Source organism: Tachypleus tridentatus, chromosome 13 (assembly GCF_004210375.1).
Source record: "Tachypleus tridentatus isolate NWPU-2018 chromosome 13, ASM421037v1, whole genome shotgun sequence".
NCBI lineage: Eukaryota > Metazoa > Arthropoda > Merostomata > Xiphosura > Limulidae > Tachypleus > Tachypleus tridentatus.
The window spans coordinates 189,642,551-189,662,804 of NC_134837.1; the positions used below are offsets into that span (position 1 = coordinate 189,642,551).

General features: G+C 33.5%; 1 protein-coding gene across 7 annotated transcripts in view; it reads right to left on the bottom strand.

The window, feature by feature from the left end:
- Positions 1–11,171: 11,171 nt before the first annotated feature.
- LOC143238086 (paired box protein Pax-6-like) overlaps positions 11,172–20,254 on the bottom strand; it is a 125,571-nt gene continuing 116,488 nt past the window's right edge. For 6 of the 7 annotated variants that reach the window (XM_076478026.1, XM_076478025.1, XM_076478030.1 and 3 more), the window contains 5 exons: positions 15,824–15,970; positions 15,070–15,152; positions 13,887–14,092; positions 13,307–13,542; positions 11,172–11,460 (listed from right to left, as the gene is read on the bottom strand). In XM_076478026.1, coding sequence (XP_076334141.1) covers positions 11,366–11,460; positions 13,307–13,542; positions 13,887–14,092; positions 15,070–15,152; positions 15,824–15,970 — 767 coding nt within the window. In that variant the 3' untranslated portion in view covers positions 11,172–11,365. The remainder of the gene's footprint in view (positions 11,461–13,306; positions 13,543–13,886; positions 14,093–15,069; positions 15,153–15,823; positions 15,971–20,254) is intronic. The other variant, XM_076478028.1, reaches the window with a different exon arrangement.

The window sequence follows — 20,254 nt, forward strand, 5'->3', positions numbered from 1 at the left end:
GGATATTTAACATTATAGAACTGATATAAGTAGGTTAGATAATAAGGGAATAAAAATGTTATATATATAGTGAAAATAATTACATTTAAATGAAGTTGAATAGCAAGAAATATGTAAAATCATAAGGAAGGACTGCGTTAGAAACAGCAAATCCAAACCTCTGACTAATTATATAATTTGTTATTTTAACTCAAAAGCAAGCCGAAACAAAAACACATTAAACATAAAACGCTGCATCAACAGAAGAGATCCCAGGGTACAAACCACAATGTGGGATTATAGCAGTCACCTCCAAAACCTAGGGTACATTTTATGATACCACATTGTAGTTTGTACCCTGGGATCTTTTCTGTTAATGCAGCGTTTTATGTTTAATGTGTTTTTGTTTCGGCTTGTTTTGGAGTTAAAATAACAAAGTATATATATATATATATATGAGATAGTTCATCAGTTAAATAATCTCAAAGAATAGCACAGCTTAAACTACTTAACTAAGGAAGTATATACCATGTGTAGTTTTATACATGAAAAAAGTAACGCATGATGCGTACTTATTTTTAGTTTGTGGTGTTATTTTATATTCCCGTTGTTTTGCTGTTATATCCAATAGTTCGTAATACGTTAACATGAGTTAACATCTTTAAAAAAAATAAACTACACTTATTAGGTGTATCTAACCAAAGTAAACATATATTGTTTGAGAATATTAGCATGCGAAGTCTAATTCTTTCGCTATCCAAAGGCCGACTATGGCAAAGCAGTCAACTTGTAAGTATTGCGTTCGCGTCCCTTTATCGCAACTGTACAGAATCGCACACGACACATCGAACCATATGTGCGTTATAAAGATGACGGTTAAATCCCACTATTCGATTAAAGTAGCTCACAAGATGTCGTGAGTGGTGTTAGCTAGCTGTCTTTCCTCTAGTATATTACTTCTAGTTTATGGACAACTAGGACAAAATGCCATCGAGAATCTTTGTACAAAATTCTCAAGATAACTGTAAAGTGGGCTATGTTTTTATTTTACCTTTTCATGGACTTTCTAAGCTAAACATTTTTCACATATGATTGAAAAGCTGTTTAAAGTTCTATGAAAATTAAAGTATTTTCCTTTTTTCATATATAAACTGAACAATAACTGGTTATGGTAATATAATTTTTAATCAACAACAGCCAGTTTTTGCTTAGCTTTGATGTTAAGTAATGCAACAAACTTACTATTATATATTTTTTTTAATGTCGATGTTTATTTTAGTTAAATATTTATTTAGAAATGCATGTAACTTATACTGGTAAATGTTTGTTGTGAAATTCCCAGTTATTCACTAAAACTTGTAGAAGATTCTCTAGAACAAGAACAACAATATACTATGTGTGTTTATAAATGTTAGTAATTGCCAGCACTGTTGCCAACTGAAATTTCGAGATCATCGCCTAACGATTATAAAATGTACCCATCGGAACACGCGGAGAGACAGTATATATTATTGGTTTGCTACAGATGGTATACTATAAACCACGAAAGCTATAACTGTGACTAGAGCTTATTGATTGGAAAACTACAGATATTTGACCAGTATCTTTTATAGATTTCGAACATTACAAACCGTTTAACTTCAACATTTCAACTTTGAACGTTAGTATTTTTACGATAAAAAAAAACTTACGTTTGAACAGTTAGCTAGCTCCCGTTAAGTTAGTTGTACTTATATCAACTCAGAATTAATTCGCTCGTTGTGAACCCTCAATGAGATATCAGCGAAACTCCGGATCGGGTAGGAGACTCAATATTGTTTGTAAGTTTGTAAAACTCTCATGTATAAACCATTATCTGTAATAATAATTATTACTGTAAATTGTGTTATTGTTTGTATATTAAATATATTTCTATTAATAAAGAAAAATTGTGTATATTAATCTCGTTTGCAAATATCATAATTTTTTTATCTATACGTATTTGTTTAGTTTATAAAATTAAACTAAATTTTAGTTCGGTTTCGGGCTACTTGAAATTGTAATACGTAATATAATAATTTGGAGACTCGTCTGAGGTAAATTATAATACGTCACACAATAAACTGGAAGTTGATCTGAGGTAACGTACAAAACTTAACAATATCAAATGCGAAAGAGTATTTTTATCTTTTCTCCGTGTAGATGGCGCGAGAATGGAACAAAAAGCTAGCAGAGATGTGTGTGTCCAGTGAAAAAATATTCCTGAATAAGAATTCTCTCTGTTTGTGACAAAAATAGCGAAATTACTTATAATATTTAAGTAATTATGGCTCAACCATCATAAAAAAAATACAAATTATTAATAACTATATGTATAATTGAATCTGCAGCTTTAAATATATGCGATATTTGTGGGGCAAGTGTCCTTGTAAATGGATATTACTGGCTAGTTTTGCTAAATAGGACAGATTTAGAGTAAGAATGTTCGTCACAATCAATTCCTGGTTTAAATTATTCAGCAAAGAATTTTCTACACATACATATATAGATATGCACTAACGTTTATTAGTGCCATTTATTTATTTTTACGTTAATTCTAGTTTAGACTAAAACTCATTTATACTTTGTTTCTACTGTTTTTGTTTCCTTGTTAGTGTTTAAGCGCAACACAACACAATGAGCTATGCCCGGCACGGGTATCGAATACCAACTTGTAACGTGTAAACTGTTAAACTTAATGCTTAGCTACTGGAAGACCAATGTGATATCAGCGCTTTCTCTACCGCAGGGAATCGAGCCCAGGGCTTTAGCGTTGTAAGTCCGTAAACTTGCCGCTGACCCAACAGGGACTCGTATCAATAGCGAAAGTGTACAAAGTATTTATCTTTCCCTGTGGTAGTACACCTGCTAGTACAGCGGTAGGTCTATTGATTTACAATGCTAAAACCAAGGGTTCGATTCCTCTCAGTGGACTCAGCAGATAGCCCGATGTGACTTTGCTATAAGAAAACACACATACACAATTTCCCTGGGAGTACAGTGGTAAATCTTTGGATTTAAAACACTAGAATCAGGGATTTGATTGGTCTTGATGGACACAGAAGATAGCCCGAAGTGATTTTTATATAAGACACACAACACATAAATACTTCCCCTGGTGGCTCATAACTCTAAAAACCGGTACAGATAGCTTGTAGTGTAGATTTGCACTTAACAATAAACAAAGATATTATTATGTTTGCTGTTATATAATTTGTACATACTAAGTAACTGAGTTATAATTTAAAGTTAGTTTTCTTGAACATTTGTTCGTTTGTTTGAAGCTAAACAAAACCTACACAAAGGCTATCAGTGTTCTGCCATCACGGGTATCAAAAACCGGTGTGTAACACTTCAGTTCGCATACATACGGAGGGAGGGGGGCTTCTTAAACATCTTGTCTTATTGGTAAATGATACAGGCTATAATCTAAACGTAATACCAGGACGTAAGCATTTTGTGTTTATTAATTCCATTATCATTTTCAAAATATGTTGTTATTTTAAAAACTATATCACCATTAAAGTAATCATAGACTTAACTTCTGTTACTGTGTGCTGCTATTTGATCGTTTATTAATACAATATTTGGTTATTCTTAGCTTCTCAAAATATCTTGTTGTCTTAAACACTATATCACCATTAAAACGATCGTAGACTTAAGTTCTCTTACTGTGTGCTGCTATCTGATCGTGTATTAGCCCAGTATTTGGATATTCTTATTGATGAACAAGTCAGATTGGATTAAGGTTTTATTTTAAGAGTATATTCGGTGAATAAACATCTGCACTAATCTATAGCAATCCGGTGTGTCAGCCGAACGTTTGCTGAAGTACTAAGCTAAGACCCGGAGTGTTATTTTTTGCGATGAACAGAGCAGAAATTGCTTATTGTGTATTTGAGTACTAGGAAAACAACAACATCAAATGTAAATAGAAACAACAATAAATAACTCCTTTATTTAACAATATTTTCACCAAATTATTCAGTCTAAGTTTTGTAAAGAAAATCTCCACTACTACATTGTTGCATCTCCCAAATTTTTCACTTTTCTCTCGAATCATCTATATTGAGGCCATAATCCATGTTGGTGCAAATATGTTCTATAGATGATTCAATACTATCTTTTACATCAGCAACTTTTATAGGCTATCTTTGTATTACATCAGATGTTTTTGTCAGTAAATAGATGTTCTGACTGATAGCAGTTTAGAAACCTACCTGCTGCAAGTATTGGGGATTAAATTGGTAGGATAGAAAGCATTGTTTCTTTTCAACAAAAAGAAACTTTTAACAATGTAGATTGCTAAAAGAATTCAATCTAACCAGTCCACTGTGTGTCGCTGGGAGCAGAGACTTAGAGAGGGTGGTTGTGTCTAGGGACGGAAGGGAATAGTTAAGAAAGTTTCCAAAGAAACTAACATCGTGTTCTTAAACGTCCACAGATCTCAAAAAGTGTGTGTGTTTTTCTTCCTATAGCAAACCCACATCTGGCTATCTGCTGAGCCCACCAAGGGGAATCGAACCCCTGATGTTAGCGTTGTAAATCAGTAGACTTAGCGCTGTACTAGCGGGGGGCATTTCAAAAGAGCATGGCAAGAAACATCAGAGGTCACTGCAACTGCGCGTTCTCGTGTGTGTTCAGCCGTTTTCTCAGCAATACACTCAACAAAGAAACCATTCTTCACCTACAAGATGAAGCTCAAATCGACCAGGGAGCATGCTGACTAGACTGAAGCAATGCGGATGAAAGAATTTTCTCAGATGAATCAAAGATCAATCTTCACGAATCTGATGGGAAACACTTTGTGGACATTGATATTGAGCAGAGTTCCATTCAACGTGTATGAAATGTTGGAAATGTGAAACATCCTGGTGACATCAGGACGTATATTGGGAAATGTAGCACTCCTACATTTTGTAAAATGTACTGGCAATGCTGAGAATATATGTCGAGACTTTCAAGTCTTGGTTAATGCCAACGATTCGGGATCACTTCAGTGGAATTGACCAGTGTACATTCTAGGATGACTCTGCCCCATGCCACAGAGCTAAAAGGGTTGGTAATCTTCATGCACTCTATGCATTAGATGTGAGATAGAATAGAAATATCACTCTACGTGTTCTGAAAAGAGATATTAGCGTTTGCTTCATTCCTTCAGATGAAGGTAGAGAAATAAGATACTATTCTAGCTAGGCAACAATGTAGATCTTTACCCTGTTGAAACTGTTGAAAGGTATTATGTATTAAAGCGAAGTAGAGGAAATAGATAGGCACATTGGAAGTTCAAGAAATTTTAATCCTCGTGTCGTACCTTGAACTGATCCCTACCTACATTCAGTCCCTCGTGCACTCTATGCCACGACAATGCCAAATAGTTATCAAGTCCAGAGGCACAGCCATCTGTTATAACAAGAAACAGACTCTGTGACCATTTTATGTTAACTACATTACTGGCGTTATCCTTAAATCTAGGTTTTCTTATTTATAAAACATTTTCATGTCACCCAACTATTCATTGACCATCTACTGTAATACGTTTGTAACTAACAGTTGGTTTGTTAATAAAGTTGCATACATGTGTTTGAGTGACTCCAATACGAGTCAGCTTACGCCACATAATATCCATAGCTGTTTTGCACCAGTTCCGACTCTTCCACAATACACAATCTCGTAAAAAAATTGCAGTAACGAAGACTGGTGTGAAAAAGTTGGTGGTGCAATCATTTTCCCGCTACTGTAAACATAACTGATCAATAAAATGTCTGTTTGTGTAAAATTTACCTCAGTATGAAAATTATTATTCTGTTTAACTGAAAACATATTGTAAATTTTATAATTACTAATAGACATTTTTAAGATTTTAAAAGGTTTTTATTAACTGAGGACTAAAATCCCGTATAAGAGCAGATTTTTTTTTTTTTTGAAGCTGAGCACAAAGCAACATAATGGGCTGTCTGTGCTCTACCCACCACGGGTATCGAAACCCAGATGCTAGCGTTGTAAGTCCGGAAACATGCCGCTGTGTCACTGGGGGAGATGGGGTAAGCAAACTGAGACTCTTATAAATAATCTTACACTTTTTTTTAGTTTTGTTTCTTTTTACAAAAATATTTATCTCTATAAATTACAGTAATAGAGTTGTAGAGCACTTGCCATTTGATAAAAGTTATTGAATTCAAAATGTTTAAATTGGAAATCGCTTAACAGACGTTCATGTAAACCCAATACACACTGGAAAAACTTGCATATATTTACAAACTTTATTAGAAACTTTTCACAAATACCATTACTACAACCCCATGAAACAGTCAGTGACATTTATTAAGTTTCACAAAAGCACAAAGAAGTGGCTTTCTGATTACGAAGAAAATTCATTCGCGCTAAAAATGTTTAAAATAGGAAACCTACATAACATAAACTTAAGAGCCAAAGTTACAAAACCGAAAAATGAGATTATTAAGTATGTTTCTGTGGATGGTTACTCACACATTTAAAAAATGAATTTTTTAAAAAATCCTAAAACAAGCTACAAAACTTTTAAAAACATCTTGCAAGTTTTGAAAAAAATATATATATCATCATCCGTAACTTGTAAAAATGTATTCGAGTAATTAGTGGAATAATATGATAAATTATTTTATTTATTAATACCACTACTCAGAATACTTTACGTTTAGTGGTTGTGGTACTTACATTAAAGAATTTACTTTTTTTTCTTATCCATGTACAACGTTACTTAGTATGATATTTCCTAAAATATCTTCAGAACTTAGACATTACATTAATGTTACATTTTGTTACTCTAAGCCTTTAGAATACCTTAATATGTACTTATACGTTCATGCGTGTTAGTAGAAAAATTACCCAGGCAACAGATTATAGAATATTTATAACTGTCTTGTTTCATCATGTAAAGTGAAAGTTCCATCTAATTAATGTTTCACAACTGCTATCTTGCTTAATCATATTAGGCAATATCTTGCCATGAATCTTACACTGAGTTACACCTGCTTTTTTATCACAATGTACAGTAAACTTTTACCTCGTTCATTTAAAAATGGCATTCGATTATATCTTCCACTACATAAGGACAGATCTGCCTCACAAGAAGAACTACCCACTATTTTTTTCTACGTAAATTCTTATCTAAAGATATAATTTGTTAGAATTATCTTTTCTTGAGAACAACACTACGAAGTGTTTGCTGTCTTTAGAAGATAGAAATGGATTCCTTTACAGCATATATCATATAAAATAATTTTATTATATTCTTACCTGATCCCTAAAATTAAGAATCATAAAGTTATTATTTACCCGCGGTACTCTTTATAAGTTTACGTAAATCATATACGTATCAAAACTTCCATATAATGTCCAAAATTCCCCTAGTTTTTACTGTTTTGTTTTTAAAACTTTTTGTAAGTTTGAAAGTTCCTAACGTAAAATCCATAATTTATTTAAGTAGTTATCTGGATTTTTGTAATTAAAAATTCGTTTTTTTTTTTTTCAGTACGTTTAATAGTATATAATCCTGACTATATAAATGAATTACTAAGTTTGATATGTTGTTGTCTACACTTGAAATGATATTGGTGTCTACATACGAGGAAGAAAAGTATTGTATTACTGAGATAAAAATCAAATAAATTAACTGAACAAAAATAATTAAATAATACATCGTATTAAACTATATAATTGCAAGTAAGAGTGTTTTTCTTCTGCTCTTAATGAAAATATAAAATAATACTCAGAACGTGGATTTGTGTTTCTATATAAATATAGTTTTTAATATAATTTCTTTTTCTCAAACATGTACACGTTTCTGATGCTAATTTTTGTAATCATCTAATTAATTCATGGACATATCATCCTTTGCGCTTTTCAGCGATTATTGAAATAAACATTTCGTTAAGCCTAACATCCAAAAAAAACCAACAACAACAAAATTAGGTATATCGTGTTTCTTTGTGGCTCAAAGTACCAAAAGTTCCTCTTGGTTAGACATTTATGAAATTACGAGTTAAACTTCATATCTATAAATATGCTGAACGAAACGAATTGTAAATGAGTATATTTTGAAATTATACTGAAAATAATAAATTTCAGAAACTCAGAACACCTGGCAAGAAGATAATATTGTAACATTATTCTTGTTCATATATTTAAAATGCTTAATCTTGGTTATCGAAGTAAAAGAAATTTAAATTAGATCTAAATAGTATTAATAATAACAAAATTCTGTGTGAAAAGATAAAGGAAAGCTTCAATGGGATTAAAAATATATATTTCCATTAATGTTTTTTAACATAAATTTCCACGTAATTTTTAAAGTTTATACCTTATTTCCGTGAGGAACTTTATTTTTTCTAAGACAATGCACACGATAAATGCATAACATTTGTAACCCCTAGCTATTACAGAACCATCAAAACAATGTGAATAATTCAATATTTCTTTTTAGTTCATAGAAGTCTGAGGTTATTAAATTAGTTTTCGTTTTCATATACAAAAACTGGAAATTTAAACTATTAATAAGAATAAAAAAGTTGCTTCAACTAGTGTTAACAAAAGATAACGTGCATTTTAATCTGTTTATATATAAATATTCTTTTCGACAGAATGTTTCAAAGTTTTATAGATTTGCATACGTCTGCACGATCCCTGAAATTTCAAATTTTGTTTTAGAGTGATAAATAATTTCCTGCAAGATTCACAAAATATTATAATTTTGCTCTTTAATTAATAATTAACAGTTTCGCTTTATTTAAACGTAATTTTTTTATGTTGGACACGAATAGTTTCTCTAAATTCTTAAATCCATCAGTCATTGCTACTGACGTTTATAAACTTTCTTATTGTTGATGTTTTGTTTTGTTTTCTAGCGCATCGATATTCCTACGATATAAATGACAGTCGTAAAAATGTCTACTCTTTAGTTTTGGTTGAGATCTGAAAACTATGTCTTGTTGTATTTACAATAGTTAATTAGTTGGATTTAATTTCAGTTTCTTTCTATTTTAAATTATGAACATGCTAAATGCAATATTAGAAATTTCTTAGAAAATATTAGGGTGTTGTAGCACAATCTGAGGTGTGAATCTTTCTTCAGACTACAATCTCTTTTTTTTTCAATATACCTATTATTAAACTGGTAGAACTGTGGTGTCAGCCAGAACTGTTTCTTATTTTAATTAACATTTCTTCGTGTATACATTCCAAGGAATAATTATAAATGTATCCATTAAACTTTCAAACTTATCAGTGTGAGAAGATAGGTGGATATCTTCTGTAGTCATTAAACTGTACTAAGTTCGTAGACTCAGAAAATGATTGTCATCTTGCTGATGTCAGGAAGTTAGAGGAAAACATGCTTAACTTACTTACTACGGAAAACTCCTAAGCTGAGACAGACATGTACAAGTGCTAAATCGTCGTATTAACCAGCCTTTTGAGTTGCTTAAAGTTCTACATTAAGGATATTTCTGGTACTAAAAGAAGTGTTACGATAATACATATCTTCTGTGGGTAAGAAGTGCGCAAAATGAACAACCCTCAATTGAAGGAGAGTACTTTGGGTTAGAAATATAAAAATGGAACACCCATTCAACTGAAAGAAAGTACTACGGTTTAGAAACCCACAAAGGGAACACCTACTCAACTAAAAAAAGAGTACTACGGTTTGGAAACGCATAAAGAGAACACCTACTCAACTAAAAAAAGAGTACTACGGTTTGGAAACGCACAAAGAGAACACCTACTCAACTAAAAAAGAGTACTACGGTTTGGAAACGCACAAAGAGAACACCTATTCAACTAAAAAAGAGTACTACGGTTTGGAAACGCACAAAGAGAACACCCGCTCAACTGAAAGAAAGTACTAGGGGTTAGAAATGCACAAATGAAACACCCACTCAACTGCAAAAGAGCACCACGAGTTATAAATACACATAGGGAACTTCAACTCAACTGAAGGAGAATACTAGGGGTTAGAAACACACAAAAGGAATACCCCTCCTCAACTGAAAAAAAATACTCTTTAGTGCTCATCAATTTGTTACCAATGATTCCTCTTACGATTTTTCTTTTTTCTCTTTTTTTCAAATCAGGAAAAATCAAAGTTAACTTTCTATAAGGACAACTGAGGAAGAACGTAAGGTTTCATCTAAACAAAATATTCATTGTAAAGTGAAAATGGAATATTAACTGCTTCAGTTGTGACGAGTGGTATTTGAATGACATTATGCGTCTATGAACAGGAATGTTTGAGTTTAATTACATGAATTCAAAAACACATAGAAAGCAATGAACAAGTAAGATTCAGTATATAATATCAAGTATAGAAGAGGTAAAGGAACTTTACCAACAACAACGAACACATGATTTCAATAAAGTTAATTTAATCACCTTTATAACATAAGAAAAAGTTCACATGGCAACAGTTGAGCAGTCCCAACATTATTGAAACAATAAGTTTAAATTATCTATTTCTTATTCGAACTTGTCTCTATTAGCTTTTAAACAGCAAGGGTACAACCCCAATGCTAAAAAGTGTTGGAGACATATGTGTAAAGTATTTGTAAAAACGTCGTCAGAAAATTATATAAAAGCCAGTTTATACTCAAGTATTTCAAATCTAAGAAACGTCGTATTTTAAATATTTTAAGGTTTCTTCATGTAATTTCTAATATTAGTTGTACAATATCTATTAAAAGACAGAGATTTGTATGGGTAGAAAGCAAAAGTTGCATATTTCTCCATTTTCAAAAGTGACATTTTTATGGACAAAATTTACACGAATCAAGTCTTCCACACCTTATAACAAATACACATTAAAATGACTCAGTTGTACAAACTGTAGCACAAAAAAAGCTATAGTACAAACATGCAATTGTAATAACTAATAAACCGGAAGACTAGATAAAAGTGAGGGGAAGTGTCAGATATTCACATCTTCAGTGGTTAAAGACTTCTGCAATATATAAAGTTTAAACTACATTTGATGTGCACGATATTTATTATTATGTAATACTTCTTGATAGTAAACATGACTTCAGAGGTCTGTGTATCAGTTTTGCAGACCGAATGACCGAGTGCTTTCCAGTAACATTACATTACAGTAATTTGTGTTAGAACTACAGATGTCGATAACAGTAATATAAAAGGAAAAATTCTCGAGCTTTAGAACTCTTCATAAGAATAGCCTTCTCGTGGTGTTTATTTTGTGTTTTCAACCAGATTTTAATAACACTGTATATCTATATTCACCAACAGTTAATAAAGACTTTTCCTTATGGTTAAATACGTTAAGGGCGTCAAAAGCTAGTTTTCGTTTTCCTATCTATACGTGCTTCTGACGCTCCCAACGTCACTGTATTCTTGGCCAATAGGCAGAGGACATGTTTAGTTCACCAGTCTGGGCTGGGACTTGCACTGGGACAGAGAGCCCTGGCGAAATCAGACCTAAATTAGAACAAAAAAACATATGTAGAAATACAGTTTTAAAATATTAAAATTTACTGGAAATAAATGGGAAAAATAAATATTCGCTTTAAAAAAAGTAGTATTGAATTATATTAATAGTGTACACTTTAAAAATATTAGTTCGAGGAATGCAAAATATATATCAGTGAGAAACGAAAATTAACTAGTAACAACATTTTATACACCGACATGAGTTTTCACAATGAATACCGTGAATAGTTGGTTGAAGGGCTTTTCTTCTGTAAAACTTGAATATAACTGTTATTGTTCTTTTAAAATATGCTGATGCTATAGAGCGATTTGGAAACTAAGAAACAAGAATTCTGCCCCTCTCAAGGGATGGCTCACCCTTTGGTTCAGATATCTTATTTATTGTTTGGGGAACGAGAACTCTTGACTGTCTTCAAGATAGCTTCTCACCCTTTGATTATGGTGCCTTATGTGTAGACTATGGAATGAGACCATTGAACCTCATGGGTAAGGTATATCACACCTTATTTGTCAACTGGAGAATGAGAACACTGAACCTCATGAGTAAAGCTTCTTGCCCTTTGGTTAGGAAGTCGTATTTATAGACTGGGAAACCAGATTTTTTAACCTCTCGAGGAAAACATCTCAACCTGAAGCTATGTCGTCATCCTGAAGTATTCATATATGAAGGAACGCAGCTAACGACAGACTGGAATTTTTAGTGGCGCCATATTCTCCTTCCAGTAGAAGGTCTGAACAATTTATTATTGCAAGAATAAACCAGTTAAGATTTTATTTAAATATAATAATCTTTCCCTTCTTTTGGTTATTGATCTTCATAAATTATCACAGCATAGGAAAGGATTTCAGTCTTGCCAGTTTTTTCATTCGCTTTTCATAGGTCAATAACTTTTTGTCATAAACATTTCGATTTATGTCCACTTTTCACACCTTTCACAAATGACTTGGAAATTATATGCTATGAAAATTAAAATGTAATTGAAAACTGAGAGAAAAATAGATAGTAAATCATATAGACCGACTTTAGACCAATGTTCGAATTCAGTAGCTAAACACGCTATATTTTTATATCACGAAAACTATGCACTGGTATCGGTATATCTTTGGTAATGCACACTGCTTTGGATAACATGTTTATTCTGCATGCACAACTCATTTAGAAACGGTTTCGATTGTTATTATATTCTAAACTGTAATCGGATAAAATAAACCTTGTGACTTTACCCACACTTGTACAGGTAGAGAGAAATCAAAAATAATAAATAAATATCTATTGTCAGATATTCACTGATATTTGAGCCAGGAGTCACTGAGAACATGTTTGACGTAAAGGTTTTTAAAGTATCACGACATGTGTCGCTCCTTGAAATATCGATAAATAAGGAGTGATACATTTAAACATCACGAGTCCCTTGTTATTCAAGCAACTTCACAACTGACTCTAAGAGTTGATAATACGATTTTACGTAACTAGTTTTAAATTTCATGCTCGGCATGGATAGGTAGTTAGGGCACTCAACTCGTAATCTGAGGGCCGCGGGTTCAAATACTCCTCACACCAAACATGCTTGCCCTTTAGCCGTGAAGGCGTTATAATGTGACGATCAGTCCTACTATTCGTTGGTAAAAGAGTAGCCCAAGAATTGGCGGTGGGTGGTGATGACTAGCTGCCTTCCCTCTAGTCTTACACTGCTAAGCTATAGATGGCTAGCGCAGATAGCCCTCCTATAGCTTTGCGCGAAATTTAAAACAAACAAACAAACAATCATAAATTTCAATAAATTAGACTTTTAAACAGTCTCTTTACAAAAGAGATATAAAAACAACTAATCACCCGTAGATCCGGCACTACCGTTGTTAACTGTATGAAACTGGCCATTTACAGGTTGCATGACATATGGTTGTGCGGTAGGACATGATGGTCTGCTATAACTTCCCAGTGACAGAGGATCGTAGCTTCTAGCGCTCCCTGGGGGTAGCATACAGGAATAAGATGGCGCTTGCTGTTGAAGACAAGAACTAGGACCCATGTTGTTGGACATAGAGTACGTGGACATCGGAGGAATGGAACTACGAAAATAAAAAAACAGTTTCATCAAAACAAAGAAACAGAAGGACTGAAAATAACACGGAAACTAAACATACTGAAAGTAGTTCACCAGCACATACACTGAGTTCCAGTAGAGGGCGTTATTGATTTAGTGACAACAAATAGTTATTAGTATACCATGGTTCTTTACTGGTCAAACTGTTGTGTTTTTTACGTGATTACAAATATTAACTGAATTTCGCAACATTTGGTAAAATAAAGCCCATCTTACAAATAGCATAAAATTTTGCTACCTCGAACAGTCATTGAAAATGAAACGCTTTATGTGCAGAGGTAGTTCAGTACAGCCGGATTTTTTATCTACCTGTAAGTGTCTGTCATACTAGCCATTGGCTGTCCGATACTCGGGTACAGGGCATTGGGAAAGCCGGCGTTGAGAGGTAGACGAGCCGGTGTTGTGTTGACGGCTGCTACAGCGGCTTGCTCGGCAGCTCGTCTCTGGTTCCGTAGTTTTTCCTCTCGTCGCCACTTCGCTCTACGATTGGAGAACCAAACCTGGACAGAAACAGCCTGTGAATGTTATGCGGTATCTTAGCAACAGAGCTGGAAAGACTTCCACAGTTATAGTTATTTGGACATGAAAAACGAATAGCTCTTTCTTTATCTCTGCACGTTGAAGAAGTCTGATCTTCATTCAGATTAAATTCTTACAAGATTCTAAGCCTTATTCTTTGAGGTTTTTTTCAACAGTTTTATAAAGGAATTTGACGAACTATGACGATTTGAAAGCTACTTTCGCTCGGATTCCCAGTGTAATATGTATTCTGGTGGTATCCGACATACTACTTACATTTATAAAATGTAACAATAACTAAACAAACCAAGAATATCTCTGTATGAAACGAGAATCTAATCTAAGTTGCTCTGTAACTGCTCAAGTGTAGCACGTATCTATGCTGTTGTTTCTCTCTCTGACAGATGATGTATGCCTCATGTGAATCTAAGATATGTCACCTGTGTTATCACCCAAGGTAAACTTTATATACGACTGCCTGTGTTATAAATGAAAATAAACCATTCACATCGATACTTTTGTCGTCATTGTAAATAAAACATTCACACCGATACTTTTGTCGTCATTGTAAATAAAACATTCACACCGATACTTTTGTCGTCACTGTAAATAAAACATTCACACCGATACTTTTGTCGTCACTGTAAATAAAACATTCACACCGATACTTTTGTCGTCATTGTAAATAAAACATTCACACCGATACTTTTGTCGTCATTGTAAATAACACATTCACATCGATACTTTTGTCGTCATTGTAAATAAAACATTCACACCGATACTTTTGTCGTCATTGTAAATAAAACATTCACACCGATACTTTCGTCATCACTGCAAATAAACCATCCACACCACTACTTCTATTATCATCGTAAATAAACCATACTCACCAATGCGTTGTTGTTACTGAAGGTAGCTCATGTTTATTACTGCCCATATATTTTTAAATATTATTTACTAAAACATCTTTTACCTGTATCCTAGCTTCTGGTAAATCTATCTTTGCCGCTAACCGTTCACGAGCAAATACATCCGGATAATGAGTTCTTTCGAATTCTGCAAAACAAAATATTGGTAATTATATCCTTACAAGGTGATGTCTGAAAGCACCGTCTCTGATAATTAATACGTACGCAATTATAGATAAAAATGCCCAATATTTTAGCAAGTCGATTGCGTAGTCTTCAATATGTTAGATACATCAGATAGCGAACGTCATTACAATGATATTTAGGTACAGCTTTTGCAATATGAGGCAAACGAATTACCAGAATGGAAGTACAACACGCCATATGATAATAGTGACAAGGTAGACGTATACTGACACACACACCATAGAGAGAAGTGTCCAGAATTAAGCAGTTTGAAGTAACACATCAAGATTCATAAAAAATAGGATCAAATTGAAAAGGCTTTAAGTTATAATTTAGAAAGTTTACAAACTATAACAAGGTGAAGCGATTTGGATTTGTAAACTTAGACGTAAAAGCAAGGTAGCAATGTGAAATGTTTCGTAAAATGGCATTAGTGATAAAGGGAAATAATAAATATTAATCTATTGCTATTACAAACAGATGCAGCTAATTCCGAATATAGTTTGTTATTGTTTTGTGTGTGTGCGGGAGAGGTGGTCAGAGTTGTATATATATATATATAATATTAGGTTTAATACTGTACTCTGTCATAGTATGAATAATTTTCTCACTTATTGTCTTCTAATTTCTCACCTTTTTCTAAAGCTTCAATCTGCTCTGGTGTGAAAGATGTTCGATTTCTCTGCAGTTTTCTTTTTAACCGGAGTCGAGCTGCGTTGTCTTCATCACTGCTTCCCCCAGGGTCACTTCGACTGGAGCTCTCCGTTCCACTGTCGCCCTCTGTTAAAAAGTGAAAAAATGTTTCTTTTGTAAGTTTTTTTTTCGTTTCCTTTTACATTCGCAGTAATAATAAAAAGCTTTTGGTAGGGTTATTTCATTCGTTACTACTTTATTTACTGATGTCCCATTTGAAGAATATTTCAAAAAGATAGTCTGTAAAAACAAGTTGCAGTTATAACACGTGATAGTCTCGCGCACACACATATATATACATTAAGGAAAATTGTCATATACGACATCAATGATAAATAAATTTATCATTTCGCCAAACGTAAGATCCGTAAACAAACGTCGTTACATTATACAGAAGCCAGACTCTGTCACTTGTATATAAAATAAAGCTATGTTATTTGTTACTCAATCTAATGTTTAACTTTGTGGTGTTTTTTTTTTTTTTTTTTTTTCGCGCAAAGCTACACGAGAGCTATCTGCGCTAGCTGTCCCTAATTTAGCAGTGTAAGACTAGAGGGAAGGCAGTTAGTCATCACCACTCACCAGCAACTCTTGAGCTACTCTTTTACCAACGAATAGTGGGATTGAACATCACATTATAACGCCCCCACGACTGAAAGGGCGAGCATGTTTGGTGCGACCGGGATTCAAACCCGCGACCCTCGGATTACGAGTCGAACGCCTTAACCCACCTCGCCATGCCGAGCCTTAACTTTGTGTAAATTCATGTGAAGTGCTTGAGTGTGCGTCTATTACAAAAAAAGACAGGTGTGAATTACAAGTTGACACAACTGAAATGACAGAATTAGGCAATCAGTTCCCTCTCCAAAGTGTAATACGTCATGACAGAATTAGGCAATCAGTTCCCTCTCCAAAGTATATGTCACTCTGTATCACAAAAATTATTCTGTTTATTTTTCCATTGCACGTTCTTGCTAAAAATTTCAATTATTACGTTCGTAAACTTGAAAACAGCGCATCAGCGCGGGTTTCTGACACATATATTTTGTTCGTTGTTCCTTTATCTATTCTCCCATTTTCCAAAGCATCTCTGTAAGGCATTGGAAGGGGTGCTAAGAAGAAGAAAAAAATGGTGACCACTTTACTCCAACATTTATCCAGGAAAAAGCTTTTATCTGGAGATGTTTCTTTCGTTCACGTTCCTTGTCAGCTGAAGAATCAAGCTAGGAGGGGCGAGATGCCAAGAAATGTCTCCCCAGAAATCAATGTCGTTACCGTCCATTAAAGTACAATTTTTCTGCAGTTTGCCCGTAAGTCAGAAGAAGCCGTTGGGTCAAGAAAGGATATGTTAACCAGAATAGCTAATATCTTCGTATTGTGATTAACTTACGCAAAACGTACACAATGAGTTTAAAAAACTAAAAACATTGTGTTGAGCGAAAAATGTTAAGTACTTGAAAATACATTATTTTATAGTTTATTTTGTGTCAAACAAATTCTACTCATGTTACGAATACAACAAATTTAAGCAAATTATGTAAAGATTTCATTCTATAAATTTTTAACTTTATTTTATCTTATTAGAATAAAGTTCAACCAAACAGCAGGTTCTATGCGATAAACAGCTGTAAATAAGTTAAATCATGATCCTTGATTTTCGCATCCTTTCAAATGGTTTCATTGCGTGTACCATCGTTTCAAAATAATTTCCAATCGTTTTAGTGTGTTTACCATTGTTTCGAAATAATTTCCAATCATTTTAGTACGTGGACCATCGTTTCAAAATAATTTCCAATCATTTCAGTGCATGTACCATCGTTTCAAAATAATTTTCAATCATTTCAGTGCGCGTATCATGATTTTGAAATGGTTATCAATCTTTTACTTAAAACCATTGTAGATTGGTTTGAAGCTTTCCGTGTATATATATTTCTGTCATTATATTAATAGGTTTGAATTGCTGTCTTACTTTTCTGGGTATAGATCTTCTTCGTACAGTACGCAATTGGTTTTTTACTGCTGTCTTACTGTTCTGACTGTAGCTCTTCCTTCGTACAGTACGCAATAGGTTTCTACTACTGTCTTATTGTTCTAGCTATAGATCTTCCTTCGTACAGTACACAGTATGTTTCTACTGCTGTCTTATTATTCTGGCTGTAGCTCTTCCTTCGTACAGTACACAGTATGTTTCTACTACTGTTTTATTGTTCTGGCTGTAGCTCTTCCTTCGTACAGTACACAGTATGTTTCTACTGCTGTTTTATTGTTCTAGCTATAGATCTTCCTTCGTACAGTACACAGTATGTTTCTACTACTGTTTTATTGTTCTAGCTATAGATCTTCCTTCGTACAGTACACAGTATGTTTCTACTACTGTTTTATTGTTCTGGCTGTAGCTCTTCCTTCGTACAGTACACAGTATGTTTCTACTGCTGTTTTATTGTTCTAGCTATAGATCTTCCTTCGTACAGTACACAGTATGTTTCTACTACTGTTTTATTGTTCTGGCTGTAGCTCTTCCTTCGTACAGTACACAGTATGTTTCTACTACTGTTTTATTGTTCTGGCTGTAGCTCTTCCTTCGTACAGTACACAGTATGTTTCTACTGCTGTTTTATTGTTCTAGCTATAGATCTTCCTTCGTACAGTACACAGTATGTTTCTACTATTGTCTTATTGTTCTGGCTGTAGCTCTTCCTTCGTACAGTACACAGTATGTTTCTACTGCTGTCTTATTGTTCTAGCTATAGATCTTTCTTCGTACAGTACACAGTATGTTTCTACTATTGTCTTATTGTTCTGGCTGTAGCTCTTCCTTCGTACAGTACACAGTATGTTTCTACTACTGTTTTATTGTTCTAGCTATAGATCTTCCTTCGTACAGTACACAGTATGTTTCTACTACTGTTTTATTGTTCTAGCTATAGATCTTTCTTCGTACAGTACACAGTATGTTTCTACTATTGTCTTATTGTTCTGGCTGTAGCTCTTCCTTCGTACAGTACACAGTACGTTTCTACTGCTGTCTTATTGTTCTAGCTATAGATCTTTCTTCGTACAGTACACAGTATGTTTCTACTACTGTCTTATTGTTCTAGCTATAGATCTTTCTTCGTACAGTACACAGTATGTTTCTACTATTGTCTTATTGTTCTGGCTGTAGCTCTTCCTTCGTATATTACACGGTATAACCGTCTTCTGCTATACATGATCCCAAGCGAGTCAGATACAGCTAAAGAACAGGTTAATCAGCCCGAAGCTTTACAATGAATATAAATATGTTTGACTTCAGTATTTTCATCTCGTGATGCTATTAATCAAGTCTATAAATAAGCATTTAGGTTTAAGCTTGTGGCTAAAGCAATTACACATACATACAATTTACTTAGATCTGTAAATTATTTTGATATAAGCGCTGTACTTCCTTCAGATATTCACACAAAGATAATGTTTATAATGTACCTACATAGAAAATAGATATACCTACAACATTATGATCGTAGTAGGACCTCCTAGATGTAGTTTTTAAATGACAGATGAGGGTGCAAGGTAATGCAACAATTGCTATACGCGTAGTTGTTTTGTTTTTAATCAAATATCAAATTAAAGGTCATCGTCCAAAGGTTACACAAGAAGGGACAATGTTGGTATACAATTGATGTCATTCGGTTCGTATTAAGAAAGCATCATGAAGAAAACAGAAACCAATTTAATTATTGTTTTGTTGGTGTTGGTTTTTCATCTTGAGTAAAACATTAGAAACTAAAATATTTTTAATGAACCAGGTTTATTTCTCTTGACAATTATATTCAATGTAAATATTAGACAAATATTTATTCTATGTTCGTGTAAAGAAAATGGCTTAATAATCCCCAAAGAATCACAATTCCCTTTGTAAGTTGAATTATATATGTATATAATGTACCTAAATACACAAATGTGCACAAACAAAATATTATAGTAGGTTTTCAGCCTGACAACATATGCTTCTTTAAATTTATTGGAGAGATTCCTTAGAAACGTTTTGTTTTTCTAATTAACATATCATTAATATTCCTGCTAACCTTAACAGCTCCAAGTGCGGATTCATCTTGGTTATATTTGAACTACACATGTGAAACTGTGGAAACTCTGTCAAATGTTATTTAGACTTAATAGCTATAAATACTACCGTATCACTTAACTTATAGAACCAGGTGCAACCGTATTTCTTAATTTTTACTTGATTTCATTAATTGCCATGTTACTTTTGTTCAATTCTACCACATCCAGATTCTGTAGATGAATCTTCCTCATTCGTACACCTCAACACTAGCAGTTAAATATCTGAATATAGTTTTCTGCATTTTCTACGTATATAATATTTTGCCT